The 16,496-nt window shown below is 36.1% G+C and overlaps 1 protein-coding gene across 1 annotated transcript in view; it reads right to left on the bottom strand.

The window, feature by feature from the left end:
• LOC149808596 (methylmalonate-semialdehyde/malonate-semialdehyde dehydrogenase [acylating], mitochondrial-like) overlaps positions 1–16,496 on the bottom strand; it is a 141,454-nt gene that overhangs the window by 5,062 nt on the left and 119,896 nt on the right. The window contains exons 13-14 of the mRNA XM_089979733.1: positions 6,699–6,878; positions 414–512 (exon numbers count right to left, since the gene is read on the bottom strand). Of these exons, the coding sequence (XP_089835859.1) occupies positions 414–512; positions 6,699–6,878 (279 nt within the window). The remainder of the gene's footprint in view (positions 1–413; positions 513–6,698; positions 6,879–16,496) is intronic.

The following is a 16,496-nucleotide window of genomic DNA, read 5'->3' as shown; positions in this document are numbered from 1 at the left end:
TGGTGCAGATATTTTGCTAAAATAATACGCTATTCAACACATGTCTATTAGGAGCAAAAGAAATGATTTATAATGTAAGTGTAATTGGGTTCCTGACCTTGTCTTTTGGCACACTGATTAGAAGAAATCAAATTTGTTCTTAAATAATTTTAGGACGTGTTCTTAAATAATTTTGAAGAAGGGTTTTGTAATGGAGTTATCTGAAAAGGCTACACTATTTTTTGCAGAGATCTACCGTAGTTCCAACTTCTGTTAATTGGGCATGATGGATGCTGCTGCATAACATGTGGGTCAAAAGTGTTGAAGTGAAATTTCACTGTAATCGTTTTATTCATGTCCATTATGCTACTTTTTTTCTTACTTATAAGACAAACATTATGCGATAGGGTATGTATTGTTTAGAGTTTTGTTACCTCTTTTCCGGATGCATGCAAGTCACCCGCAAAGGAGCCCCTGGAACCAGTGAAGGAGAATACTGGGAGTGGAATTGGAACAGGCACATTCACGCCAACCTGAAAGAACTTGGAACATTAATTCTTTTATTTTAAAAATATCACATTTTAAAGTAAATTATGTTAATGAAAGAATAATTGCCCTATCAGATGAACATCAGGAATATAAGCCTGCTACCTCCTGAATCAAGCCCTCTGCAAAAAATGACAATTTGTCTTTCTATCTCGTATAGACACAGGACAATAACTCTTGTCCATTATGTCCCCTTGCTGCCATGAGGTGTTGCTACTTTTAAGTTGTGCGATATACCAACAAGGATATTCACATGACATGATGGTTGGGAAGGATTTTAAGTAATGTCATTGAGTAAAAAACACAATTTACTTAAAAATCAGCTTTTTTAAAATTTCTTCCCTGATCACAGCAACATCAGGAGAATAGGTAATAACAAGAGGAAATGCTGCGCATCCTATCTGTACCTCAGGTATCCTTCAAGGGAAGAAAGACTGGATTCCCTGTGTGAACAATAGCCCACTTTCCAGCTTAAAGCAATACAGCATATGGTCCCATGAAGAATGACTGCTCTATCAAGTTAATTTGATGATTAGTTAAATATTTGTACCGCAGCCATGGTACCCACCAGATTTAAAATTTGTCTCTGAAAAGGTAAATTCTCAAGAGAAAAAAAGGTTGATGCTGCATGCCCACCAATAGCTTCATGATGTCTCGGAACAAAATGCTGCATTTGAATCCTTGGCTTGTAGAGATCGTTCTAATTTCATGACCCTAAATTCTCATGAGGAGAAAGATCTATGAGATGTCAGAGTGCGCTGAGCATATAACCCACTTAAGCCATGAAGATCTATCTTCACGGGGAGAAAAGGTCATCAGGTCATGCTCCAACTTGTCTCTGTGCACTTAAATAGTGCTTGGGGGCACATAGTGGATTTTGCATGGCCGCTGCTCTTAAGTTATTTACTGATGAGAAGGAGCGTATGATGACTATCTGACTGCTCGTGATGGTTACTGGTTCTTGCCTACTCTGCACAGCTGTATCAGGAGGACCATCAACCATTCTATCAATATAGTTCAGGTCAAAAAAAATGGAAGTCACTTACCTAAACATCGAAGCTAAAAGTATCAGGAAAAATGTTGGCATGATAACAACTTCAGTAAGGCCCAGACTAATGGTTTAAATTTTCCTGAATTGAGCAATGACAAAATTCAAGACAGATACCAGTTTTAAACAGAGTGAAGGATTTTGGCCTATTCAAATCAAACTTTGCTAGTAGGTTTGATTGGTCTTTATCATGACCTCTTCTGCTTTGATGTATCAGATATAATCTAGTAGATCATTGATCCAGGACATTATCATTGGAGAAGGGTATCAGAATTATCTGGCAATTGAGACCATTTAATTTCTGTATTATATTCTGCACCAAGACTGAGAGAGTGGGGTAGGCAAATGCCCATAACCCCTCTCCAACTGATTGACAGTGCCACCATTGCCCAAGCTTTTGGGTCTGGAACCAGTGAGACAAAGGTGTAGTTCCATCTTGCAAAAAGTCGATCATTGGACACCCTCAATCCAGTAGATGAAGGAACCATTCCGTATGGATAACCTGACCCTTTCTGGGGAGAATGTCAGCTATGACACTGAGTCTGCTGAGAAGGTTCTGATCAGTACATTGTTCTTAAGTTGGCAGCACTGCCAAAACTGCAACAAGTGGGCCTCCTAATAGTAGTTACTGGCATCTGTACATACCGTCACTTCTGGTTGATGATTTTCCAGAGTAATTCCTATTATGCATCACGATATAGGAACGTCATTTGTGATATTTACGTTTTCATTGTGATATTTACACTTTCATTACATCAGCTAGAAAAAGGTGCCAATCAGCTAGCAATGTCATTTGTAACAGGCTTATATAAAGTCAGCCTAGCAGGATTGAGTATATTGCTACACTGAATAACCCGAAGAGTTACATGAACTCTGTTGCTGACATCCAAATCCTGCTGGAAACGACTACAAGTTTGATGATCCACATGATGTGGATTTGAGAGCGATGTACATGATTGAGATTAGTTATAACCCAATTGGACAAAACAGTAGAATAGGTGAAAGTCAGATTTTTCCCAATTCATAAGAAAACTGAGATGATTAAAAAAGGACAAGAGATCGTCACTACTTCTGAGGAGAATTGAACTTACATGCATTTTTATAAGAGATAATCCAGATATGCCACCACCATCATAGAGGAAGTTGACCTGAACATGGTGACAATGCAATCCATCATTTTGTAAAAACCTAGGATTTGATATTAGACTGAATAGAAGGACTTGAAATTGGAAAACTTGTCATGGTAAGCAAACAAAAGAAACTTTCATGTAGTTGTGTGAACTTGAATATGCAAGTAGGCATCTGCTAGATTTTGACTGATGGCAATACTTATCTATTGGGAGGTAAAGATCTTGCCATCTCAATACTCAACCTCATTGGAAGAATGAGAAGGTGGGATAAACAGCAGGCAGCCCAGCATGATCAAATCGAGTGCCACATTCAATAACCCAAAGAGTTACAAAAAGAATTGTTGCTGAAATCCCCATTACGCTGGAAACAAGTTCAATGATCTGCTTGACACAGACATGAGGGAAATGCACATGACTGAGATTAGTTATGAACTCCATATCCAAGTGGCCATAACCTCCATATCCAAGTGGCCATAACCTCCATATCCAAGTGGCCATAACCTCCATATCCAAGTGGCCATAACCTCCATATCCAAGTGGACATAACCTCCATATCCAAGTGGCCATAACCTCCATATCCAAGTGGCCATAACCTCCATATCCAAGTGGCCATAACCTCCATATCCAAGTGGCCATAACCTCCATATCCAAGTGAATGATTCAAAAGGGACAAGAGATCATTTCTGCCTTTGTGTAGAATAGAACTTACCGTATATTTTTAAAGGAGATTGTCCAGATATGCCACCAGAGCACGGTGAGAATGCAATCCATAATTTGGTAATACCTAGGAGCTGATATTAGACTGAATAAAAAGAAATGAAATAGGTAAACTTCTAATGGTAAGCAAATGTAAAAAGATTAGCAAAGCCAGGTGAAGAGGGACATGAATGTAGGCATCAGTGAGATCATGACTGATGGGATGCTGGTCCTTCAAATGGAGAGACATATAGATCTTGCAAACTCTATCTTCAACCTCAATGGAAGAATGAATTCAATGAGGTGACTCAAATCTATGATCGACCTCAATTTGTCATTTACCTTTATGGTACGAAACAATCTTGAATAAGAGCAGGAGATTGTGGTTTCCATAACAACATTGGAAGCCCCTCTGAAATTACTTAGATCACCCATTCACTTTGTGGTAATAGGCTCATCAAATTGGATCGGAATTGCAGGAGTCAGTCTGGTGCCCCAGGTAGAATGTCAGGAAATAGTGGTGGTGTCATGTCAGCAGCAACAGGCAGGTGGATAGGAGCTGGATAAACTTGGTGTCTTACCTCTCCTGTAAGGGTGTCTCTGAGACTGGTTTGGCTGGCACCTTGTTAAAATCTGAACAGCACTTGGAATGTAAAAGATCTCTTTGAATGTCTTGCCTATTTTCCTGCTGATGTGGTAGTAACAGCTAGTTTCTAAAATGAGGATATGATTGGAGCGGGCAAATCATAGTGGTAGTTCTTGAGCTACCTGCCTCCTAACTTCTTCAAATCTGTTACCAAACAGCAGTGGTGAGCACATGAAATCATCCCTAAAACCAGAGTATGATATTGGTGGGATTGGGTTGGCTCTTTTCATTGCATCGTGGAGCGCAAATATTCCATATGATGGATCAAGTTAAAATTGACAGAATCAATCAACACATTAGCCATCGAATAGTGAGCTGTTCTTTTTATGATCCAATAAATTTGGACCATCCACTGCCAGGTTTGTTTCTTGGCTGAGTTCTCCCTCTAGTCAGAAAATCGTCATGGTGGACTAATCTAACATCAAAGATGTGGTGGCATGTTTCCGAACCTGCTTCTTGTTGGCGGGATATAAATACATATTTAAAATTCAAATCTATTATTAAAAATTGGGGGCAGACATGTTAACTGCTGCCGATTTTTATATCTAATGGCAGGAGTTCAGTATAATAGATGGTGGAATGTGTTTTGGACCAGACTGTTAATGGACTGCTTCCATTTTGGGACAAACTATTTCCTGTGGCAAAATTGACACAATGCCATTGTCTCTATATAATTCACAGCCAATACCATGCAGGTAAGCAGGGAATAACAGAGAAGCCAGCTCTGTCAGATGATTTTGTCATACTGGTATGGACAGCAGGATCGCAAGGAGTATGACTGGCACAGTTACTTTTCATGTGGAAAGCAGTCTGGTTGTGGCTGGTAACGGTCGTACTGTGGGTATGGCTGAACAGATGAATCAGTCACTAAAATACCCATCATAATGTGCTTTAGTAGTCTTATGCCAGCCAAGGCAGACATATCTATCACTAAGAAATCAGTAATTGTAACTGTATATAGTTATGACGGAAAAATCTATCTCTCAAACAGTAGAGATATGAAGCCATATCCCTGTCGAGATGGCAGATCTATCATTTAGATCCCCATAATTGTAGCTGTATGTAGCCGTAGGCATGTTAGGATGGAAAATGTATCATTAAGATCTACATAATTGTCCAAAGCTGTAGACCTTGTGCCATGAAGGATTTTTCAGTTAGATCCTGTGATTAAGATGGTTGCATTGGCTGGACTGTCGTTGATGGATTCGAACAGCTATATGACTGTAGTAAAAGATTGGTCTGGTGGATCCAATGAAATCCTATGTACCCAGACTTACAGGGCTGAAGGTTATCATCGAACATGCTGGCAGACTTATGCAACTTGGGCTACTTAAAACGGGGGTAAATTCCCCATTTCTATTGTAATTCAGACATGATCTGGTATTATACAAAAAAACTGAAAATTTGAAAGGGGGGTTTGGGGGTCCACCCGCAGTGGGGTTTCGAGGGGCAGCACCCCCAATCCGGGGGTCCAAAATTGCATTTTACAATCATAAAAAACTGCTCCTGGTGCAACTTATGATCATAATATATAACAAAATAATTATTTGAAAAACTAACAAACTTACCAAAAAATTTCAACTTAAATAATTTCACAATATTTATTGTCGCATGAATTTGTTCTCCAATACTATTGGTGCTTAATTTATTTCATGTGCATGTCAGTATTCACATAGTATTTTAATTCATAATAATTTCTCAATTTTTGCAGCAAATATATTATACATATCTCTTCTCATAACAAATCTGTAAATAAACACTCATGTACAGCAACTATATACAAATAATCCCATTCATTCACTTGTATTTTTCTCCAATGGACACAACCTGTTGATATGCCAGTCAAGCTCTTTTTGCAGCTTTAACAAATATTTCTTTTTGCCTGACTTTTTAGGCTCAATGTGCAATTGTTTCTTTTCCTTCATAATGAGAGTCTTTTCCTTTTGATATGGTGCTTGTATTGGCAACATGCAGTGCACATATTCTGACAGAGAGCTACATCTGTTCTCTTGTGCAAGAAATCTTTCTTATAATAGTAATTTAATTGCACTTTTTCCAGATGCCTTCTGAGCTTCAGTTTTTCTGTATGCAGCTTTTTTTGTAGGTGCTGTTCTGAACTATTTTAACTGCAATTACTTTGAGAGCAGAGGTCACAAAATGCCGGTCTTCTAGCGTTCAGTTTTCTTATAAACTGACCAACTCAATTTCTGTCAACTTTTTGCTATTCCCATTTCCATAATTTTTATCAAAATTTCAGAATGGTGAATTCATTTTTTTTATACCACATTTTATGTATTTCATGGTTGCTAAAAGCCATGAATTTAGACACAGAACAAACAATGGTTCTTACATAGACACAAAAGGAATCTTTCCCTAGTTCACACATTTTAATACAAAGCAAAAAATGATGTTCTCTTTGGCAAAACCATGAAAATGTACACCCAGGAAAATAAATAATAGTGCCATTACCATTGGAAATTTCACTGATGATTGATCACAGAGGGTCTTACAATGTGATAGGGACTCATTACTATGAGAAGGACTCATCATTGTGGGAGGGATTTGTCATTGTGCGAGGGACATGTCATTTTGAAGGACTTCTCATGATGGGGACTTGTATTTGCAAGGGGAAACACTCATGCTCATTCTTTACCTGACCAACATCAATCTCCATTGTGAACTTTCTAGCAGTGGCTCCATTTGTGGTGAATATAGCAGTGCCATTTCCGTAGGGATTTTCGTTGATGATATTAATAGCTTCATCAAGTGTCTCAGCCTCCATGCTGCACAGAACAGGACCAAAGATTTCCTCCTTGTAGCATCTCATGTTTGGCTAAAATGAACAAAAACACATTTATGGAGAATACTTTATGAATAACTTATGAAATATACAGAATATAAATCGCCAACCCCATTATATTTTAGGAGCAACTACCAGTAGTATCGTAATAAGTCATTTGTCGCAAATCCCATGCTGAAATGATTTCCATTTAGGTTGAATAGTTAGGACAATATTTTTAAGATGCAAGATATATTGACCATATTGGACATCAGATTGGCACTGTTTTCTTTTAGGGCTAACTAGACGTTATAAGAAGTCTTTTAGTGAAATCTGATTTTGATATGGCCAGCCACTCAGGAGGAGAAGAATAATGTTTTCAAGAGATCAGTTTTTGGCAGTCAAATTGGTTGTCTGACCAGCAGTAGTTTCATGTAGGATCAACTAGAGTACCTCATGATGAATATGTTTGTAAATTGGCAATTCTCCATATCACTGACGATGAATATAGATACAAAATATATGCTAATGGATGACAGGTCAATTGAGATACCAGGGCAGACAATGGGCCATCCCATGAACTATTTTGCCCTATGAGAAGTAGAGCTAAATATGAAGAATGAACAAAGTTAACCTGATTCATCACATGAAATCGTGTAAAAGGAACAGACTCATTTTTTTCTTCTTCATATTTTGAAACTTAAAAAACAATTTATGAGAATAGCCTAACAATTTTATCTTCTTGAATATAGAAAAAAAAATCCAGTTTTGAAAACTCTTTTGGATAAATGTCCATTAGGGTTGTTTCTGCAAAAAAGATTTTCCTGTGTTGGGGATGACACTTGAAAAAGAATCATCTGTAGAAACTTGTATTTCAAGCTATTTTGACAGTGAAGAGTTGGTTAAGAAAATAACTTCTGGTTTGGGCTGTGTCAAAAGAAAAACTATGGCATTTTAAGGGTTAAGATAAACTAATATATAAGAATCTCAAAAGGAAAGAAAAAGTAATGATATTTATTTGAACAAAATACCCCAGTCTGTACAAGAAAACTTTGCCATTGATAGATGAAAACCTTAATAAAGCATTATGGAACAGATAAGGACACTGAAATTGTTGGCAAGAAAGCACTGATTCAAGAAAGTTAAATTCATGGTTAATGAAAAGACATTATATTTTTGGAAAAGAGATATTAAAGAAACAGTACCTATGAGATGTTGGAAATTGTACATAACAACCAGAAAGAACAGTCTGCACTTTGTTCAAGCAGGGTATTTAACTATGCATATAACTTCAGACAGCAGACTGTGAAAGGGTGATTATCATCACAAAACATGAATATTCATACATGATGAGGAACACAATTAGCTCAGAATCAAATGAAAGACTAAAACTTTATACAACTAGAGGGTACATATGTGAAAGAGATGAATATTTTAAGTGTTACGAAAATATGGAATTACAGCAATTCTCCCATATTTTTTTCTTCCTCCTATCTTATTTTGGTGACAAGGGAGGGGGGAGGATCCACCATTTAGATAAAATTTTGGCATCTTTGCAGGGGAGATAACTTGACTGGTTATTTTATTGTATTGGACTTGAGTTATCCCATAATATTTGTGTTACTTGGACATTATTTTCAGCGTGTTTAGTCCGGATGGCCAAAGAAAGAATACGACAATTGGAAGTTGATAAACGATTCAGTTTTATATGGAAACTTGGGATCCTAGTGGAATACATTTAGAGGTTTGCTACATTGGAATTCAGTCTGCCAGTTCCATTTCCCATTGATTCGTATATACATTCACAAGTTGACAAACAATCAGAATAGTAATCGATAAGCCTACGCCAAAATTCAGAAATGTATCTAAAACAAGACAATCACTATGGTTGGAAAGAAGCACCATAACAGACTGGATTGGAGATAATCACCAGAATGTTTTTAGAATTTTGTGAATGCGGGCAGATATTTACCACATGTGGAAGCTAAGAATATTTTTACTTTATTATTGTCAATAATACAGGTTACTGACCTATAGCAATGTTAAGCTAATGCGACTGTTTCTGAAGTATATATAATAATGACAAAGTTGAACATAAGTGTGCCTCCTCTTTAATGCACCGGACATTGTTTTCACAATAAATAATAAAAAAAACCATCAAAACAGGGGATAAAAAAAGAGTGTGAAGTGAACTACAAAACTGAATTTAGCTACTTAAAAGATGAATTAAATTGATGTTAATGGCCCATTCTGGGGATTACATCTGTTCCAGTTGTTTCTCTAAGTTCCAATAATCATATCCACCGAAATCGAATAGTTGAAGAACACATTTAAGATGGCTGCCATGTATATGTGGTCTTAACACAGCTCCACTCAGCTCCATGAACTTGATGTAAAAACTGGTGTTAAATATGCTAATACCTGTAGCCATCATTTATACTGTGGATTTATGACAATATTAAGTTAGTGTAAGTGAAATTTTATGTGCACATGTTCATGTATTCAAGTGAATTTGGAAACCTGTTCAGAACAAAGGATTTTTGGCTATCCAAGATGGCTACCGAAGTGGATATACTTGAAATTGAACTACACCTACCATATCTGAACTTCAGTTGATACCAACTCAAACACATTATGCAAGTTTCATTCAAAAGTTTATGGATATGTGCTAGTCATAAATAAGGATCTGATATACTTTTGCTATCACTGCTATGAACAAGCTGAAAATATCAGAATCATGGAAACATATTTAAATACCAGCCTTGTAGGTTCCTTACTCAACACACTCAGCTCAACCTTTTCTGCATCATTCTCTGGCTTTAGTATGTCTGATATACCTGAAGATCAGAGCCACACAGATAATCCCATGCAGGAAAGTCATGTTCAGAATAAAAATGAAAACAATGGTGCAGATGATGATTTGGAATTATCCATTATGGCTGACACTCCAGAATTCTTGAGGGTCAAACATAATAAATACAGTATCACTGTGAATATAGATCCACAAAAGTTTGAGTTTGTAAAACAGATATTGGATTCAGAACCTTGCATGACTTCATGCAGTTCAAGTGTACAAAATGGTATTATCTACAGAACAAAAGAGAAAAACATTGTGACAGCTACATTGTATAAAACAACATGTGTCTTACATATACAGGGGCTGAACAGTCTCACATGGTTAGATCATATTATCTGTAAATGTAAACAGGATGAGAATACCCATGCTAAAGGCATTTATATGCTGACATCTACACCAGTAACTAGATGTAGTACCAAACATGAAACAGTTCCTAAAGTCTTTGACCTAAATGACTCAGGCAATAAAATTAACACCCCTCCAGAGTGTCAGGCAATTACACGCTCCATAAATCATGACCACAGCAGTGATGGCTTAAGCCTTAATGATTTCTCCATGTGTGTACATCAAAAAACAATTAGGAAATTGGAGACCCAAATCGAAGAATTAAAACTACAGTTACCTGCTATTAAATCAGCACAGGGAAGGGTTAATGAGCAAGTAACCTCATGTGAAATAGCAATTCAGACTGACTCCCAAATATCAACAGTATCAGATGCTCAGACACAGACAATCCCAGTACCAGCCAAAAGAAAATGTAAAATGACCATGCAAATAAAAACTGATGCCCAAAGTAATCCTGCATTGCAGACAACAGTATCCCCCTCTCAGTCATGTGACTCACCTGCAACAGCAATAAGTGTACATCCATGGCCCGCAGTTCAAACAAGTCTGTTACCTTCACCAACAACTGCATTTCCCAGTGCTCAGACAAATGTGTCAGAATCAACAACAGTAGTTCACACAACTGAAACACCAATTTCAGCACCCCTTCCTCCAAGATATGTGTCTGAAATACAATCCAGAGTCCAACACACGACATCATAAGCCAGAAAAGATAGGACTCTAATAATTGGCTCCTCAATTTTGAAAAGTATAATACCAAGGAGACTTTTTAAAACAGATGTACAGACTTTAAGAGGTGCAAAAATCAACAACATCACTGACAGAATAATGAACAGTAACCTAACCAAATACAAACAAATTATTATTTTAGTAGGTGGAAATGATGCCTGTGAGGGAAGGTCACTAAATCAACTCAAAACAGATTTTGAAAGTTTATTGTATGCTGCTAGATATTGCAGCCCAAATTCATGTAAATTAATGATATCGGGACTACCTCCTCGTGTGGACACCAAGGCCAAAGAAATAAATGATCTGATAATTGACTTATGTGAAGATTTCAACCTACAGTACATTCCACAATACAAATCTTTCTTCATTCAGAATCAGGATGTCAACCTTAGTCTCTACCACAGAGACAAAATTCATCTAAGCAGAAAAGGAACCTCTCAGCTACTGAGAAATATTAACATGTATGCCCCTATTTTCAAGCACTTTAATGAAGAGTGTTGTCTTAACTGTGGAGAAACTGGGCACTTGACACAGGTATGCCATCATGGCAAACAGATCGAGTGTTTTAGGTGCCATAAATATGGACACAAACAAAGACTTTGTCCATCAATGTATACATATTAGGAAGCTGGCAAAGAGGAGAATGCCAACGCTTCATTTACAAAAAAACTAAATGTACCCAGTGGGACTCTTGACTCTAACTATTCAATGGACACTATTGTAGATGCAAATGTAAATGGATTTTCAGGGTTTGTATGTGACTTTGAAGATGCTAATATATATGAACATTTAAATATAGAAATAGGATGTCAGAATGATAAAAGCAGTATGGAGACAATCTCAGTGAGTACCCCATTGCATGATGACATACATGTAATTGATATGAAACTAAATACAAAAGGTTTTAACATAGGTCACTTAAATGTACAAGGTATAGTGGGAAAGATAGACCAGATTAAGTTAATGTTGTCTTCCATGGAAAATAATATACATGTTTTAGGACTCACTGAAACCAAATTAAATGCTAACCACAATGATGATCTATTTCACTGTCAAGGCTACAATAAACCATTTCGTAGGGACAGAGAGACAGCAGGGGGGGTCTTGTTGTATACATTTGGGAAGATGTAAATGTAAAAAGGCGACTTGACTTGGAGTCACATGAAATTGAGAGTATCTGGGTGGAAATTTTTCAAAATAATGCAAAATCTTTCCTAGCTGGTTTCATTTATAGACCACCTTCCTCCAAAGCATTTTGGAATGATAACTTTTTGAAACCAATAGAAAGTGTTCTAGCACAGGAGAAAGAAACATATATACTCGGAGATATAAATAAGGACCTTCTCAATACTCAAATAAGGAACAACTGGATGGAATTTATTGAATCATTAGGCCTAGACCAGCTGGTAAATGAGCCTACAAGGGTAACAGAAAAATCAAGCACTCTTATTGATCACATTTATACTAATCTACCAGACAATGTGGCTTGTGTTAATGTACCAAATGTTGGTCTTAGTGACCACTATCCTACTTTTTTGACAAGAAAGGTTAAATGCAAGAAAAATAAGAAAAATACACATAAAACGATCACTTACAGATCGTTCAAAACTTTTAATGAAGAACAATTTCTCAATGACCTATATAAAGTTCCATGGAGTATGATCCAAAATTTGGATGACATAGATGAAGCCATGAGGGTGTGGACTGACTTATTTATGGATGTAGTATCTAAGCATGCACCACTGAAAGTACATCGAGTAAAGACTGATTTTCAACCTAATTGGCTTACTACTGAAATCCTAGATGCTATGAAAACACGAGACAAATTCAAGGCTATGGAAAACCATGCACAATATAAAGTATGGAGAAATAAAATAACAAGTATGATCAAAAAAGCTAAAAAAACTTATTATCAATCATTACTTGAAAACAAAAAGAGCAACACAAACTCCATTTGGAAAGTCTTCAATGAACTCACTGGAGGAACGCACAAAAAACAGACAAATAAAATTCACTCACTTCTGGTAAATGACACCATAGTCACTGATGAAACTGACATTGCAAATGTTTTCAATGATTTTTTCATCAACATTACCACAAAGTTAAAAGAGCCAGTGATAGAAAACAACTTTAATGAACTGAAAAAGTTCTGCAGCAGTAAAATCTCAAAGGAGGTATGTTTCTCTATCCCACCAGTGTCAAAAAACTTTGTTAAAAAATGTCTCAGTGAACTTGATACCAAGAAAGCTACAGGACTTGATCAGATTGGTCCACGACTCATTAAATCTTCTGCCTTTGCTATTGTAGATAGCATAACATTCATAATTAATTTAAGTATTGCAACCTCATCTGTCCCCAAAATATGGAAAACTGCAAAAGTAACTCCTATTCACAAATCTGGTTCTAAGGATGATGCTGATAACTACCGACCAATTTCAATACTACCAAACTTGTCAAAATTGATTGAAAAACATGTCCATGACTCATTCATGTCATATTTAACCAAACACTTGCTGTTACACCGTAATCAATCAGGCTTTAGACAGAACCATTCCTGTGAGACTGCCTTGATCTCCCTAACTGATAAATGGCTTCAAGCACTTGACCAAGGTAGAATAATAGGAACTGTATTTGTAGATTTCAGGAAAGCTTTTGACATGGTGGATCATGAAATCCTTTTGAAGAAACTGAAAATCTACCAGTGTGATGAAAGAACAATTAGATGGTTTACTTCATACTTAAATGAGAGAACACAACATGTTTACATAAATAATGTTCCGTCTGAACCTGAAACAATTAGATATGGAGTACCACAAGGCTCAATTCTAGGTCCACTACTATTCATTTTATTTATTAATGACCTACCACTTTTACTAAGAGACTCAATATCATCTACAGATCTCTATGCAGATGACACAACATTGTCAGACATCCAAAACACAAAGCATGAGCTCAAAATTTCTTTACAGAATGCACTAAACAAACTGGAAAACTGGTGCACATGTAATGGCATGGTGGTAAATACTGGTAAAACTAAAATATTACTTATCTCAACACGGCAAAGAAGGACAAATCTTGATAGTGATGAACTATATCTGACATGGAAGGATACAAATCTGCAAATAGTCTGTCATGATAGGCTACTTGGTGTTCTGGTAGATAATAACCTATCATGGACTGAACATATCAAACATACCAGTAAAAAAGTCAATTCAAGTTTATGGCTTCTCAGTAGGATAAGACATTTTCTCCCTGAAAGGCACAGGAAACTATTTTATAACAGTTACATACAACCCTATTTGGACTACTGTAGTACAGTATGGGGTAATTCAAATGATAAAAACATAGCAAAGCTGGCACATCTTCAAAAAAGAGCATTTGGGCTAATATCAATCCAGAAAGAAAGCAAGGAAAGTTTAGCTGGTAGGTTAAAAATATTACCTATTAAAGACCGAATCCGTTTGAGAAAAGCCAAATTAATGTACAGGATATCTCAGAATAGTGCTCCTGAATATTTACAATCACTATTCCAGTATAGGCTACCTGGTAATACTCCCCACCTGCGATCCATGTCTACCAAACAGTATAAAAGTCCCAAACCAAATAAGGAGTTATTTAGAAAAAGTTTCCAATACTCTGGAACTCTGCTCTGGAATAGTATTCCAGCTGAGATTAGAAATGCCCACTCTATTTCCTTCTTCCAAACCCAATATATTCAGTGGCTTCAGAGATGCAGCTTAAATAAATAAATTCCTTTGTATGAGGGCCTCAAGGTAGATTAGTTTTTAGCTAATTGTGTTACCCTCTTTAAATAAGGTCATTATTATTATTATTTATTATTATCTTGCAAATTTAGAGATCAGAAAATCTACTGGCGGATCATAATCATGCTTCTATTGTCTGATTTCTTGGTTTATTGATTGATTCTAGTAATTAATCAATCCAAATGTTTGATGGCATTGGTGCAAGTTTACTCAAGACTTTTGCAGCTCATTTGCTCATGAAATAATACAAGCTACTAATGTATACATCTATTTGGAAAGTCTGATTATGGCTGTTCATTAGATAAATGTTACAAAAGCATGATGATATTTAGAAGTTTAAAGAGAATTACTATTGTCAAAGATGATACACCCATGGAAAAGAAAGTATGACTTAGTTGTATGGGTTTTCACGCTATTTTTCAGCTTATTATCAGCAATACATGGCAACCAGTAAATTTGGTGGAGGAAGAACCACTGATCCATGGGAAGCTACTGGCAAGCTTTTCCATTTACGCACGTTGGCCATGCCTGTACTCAAACTCACGTGGACAGAGATAAGATGCGTTAGTGGTTTATAAGGTCAGTGCCTTTGACTACTTGGTCACATGATGGGAGGGAAGTGTTACGAAGTCAAGCAACTTAGACCACTCTGCCATGGAGGCTCTTCAAACTTTGGGTATAAGTTTTGTCTGAAAATCTAGAAACAGGAAATATAACACGTGATTCACGGATTCAAAGTCCAGTATGTTATTACCAGGCAATCAGTGAGGATGATGGTACCTTTGAAAATAGTTAACTACAATTACATTGCTGATTTCATGAGCAAACTGGGACAAAAATAATATTCCAAGATTTGTGTACATGTTTAGTCTATTTGGGATGAGCTGTAAAGTGTTATTTTGTAACAGTTTTTTAAAATATTTTTTAAGATAGGGACAAATGTTGTATGAAATATGAAATCTACATCAAGTGAGGGACAGTTGAGATGAAAATCTAGAAACTGATTTGTAGAAAACTGATCAGTAATGATGATGAAAATCTGATTGATTAGTAGGGATGATGATGTAAAAATATTTGAGATGCTATATTTCGTTTTTAAATTTTATGTTAGTCATGTAACAAAATAATAAAATTAAAAAGTCACTGCAAATATATTTTTCTGACAAGATAATTATGAAATGCAAATTAAGGCAGATATATGGGTATTAATTGTTTTGTTTTTCTGTGCCAAATCATGTAATAAACATTAGCAAATTCATTTATGAAAAAAGCATATAGAAATCATTGTACCTGACAGTACATTTAAAGCAATACAAGATTTAATTACCATGCAAACCATGCCTAAGAACATTAGTCAGTAATCTACAATTCCTTGTAGAAATACAAATAATGTCACTCCTGTGTTGGAAATCCAAATTACATTTGTAAGTTTTGAAATCCAACTGATCTGAAGAAAATTATAACTCAAAATCTGGCTATAATAAAATAACTTGACATCAGTGTAAAAAGTCCAAAGCTGAGAAATATCTCTCAAAGCATCTCTGTTAAAACTAACAAATGCACATAATGGAAAAACCGGAATTGCAAAATGGAAGGGGGGGGGGGGGGCACGTGATCGTGTTTATGTTGCGTACACCAAAAATGACCCTGATGACAACCAATCATTTTATTCCAAGAATTAAAAAAAATTGTTTACATCTTAAATCATGTAGTCCCATCATAACCTTGCAAACAACCAATGATTTTAAAATAAAATAGAACTTGTTTACAAAGGTAGCTACAAGTTCTGAAACAAGGCCAGTAGCTACAAGTTCTGAAAAAAAGGCTGAATTTAGATCAACACCTGGTGTTTACAAATTAACAGTCAAGGTTAAACAATTTTCTGGAAAAAATATCATCTCCCAGGAATAAATTTACATTATAATAGCATATAATAGAATTAAACATTTAAAACTGACAAACAATTAAATTGAAATA

This window comes from Sinohyriopsis cumingii, chromosome 1 (assembly GCF_028554795.1).
Source record: "Sinohyriopsis cumingii isolate HCF-2022 chromosome 1, ASM2855479v2, whole genome shotgun sequence".
Taxonomy (NCBI): Eukaryota; Metazoa; Mollusca; class Bivalvia; order Unionida; family Unionidae; genus Sinohyriopsis; species Sinohyriopsis cumingii.
Note: the sequence above shows the minus strand (reverse complement) of the source record. Positions and strands in the feature narration are given on the sequence as shown.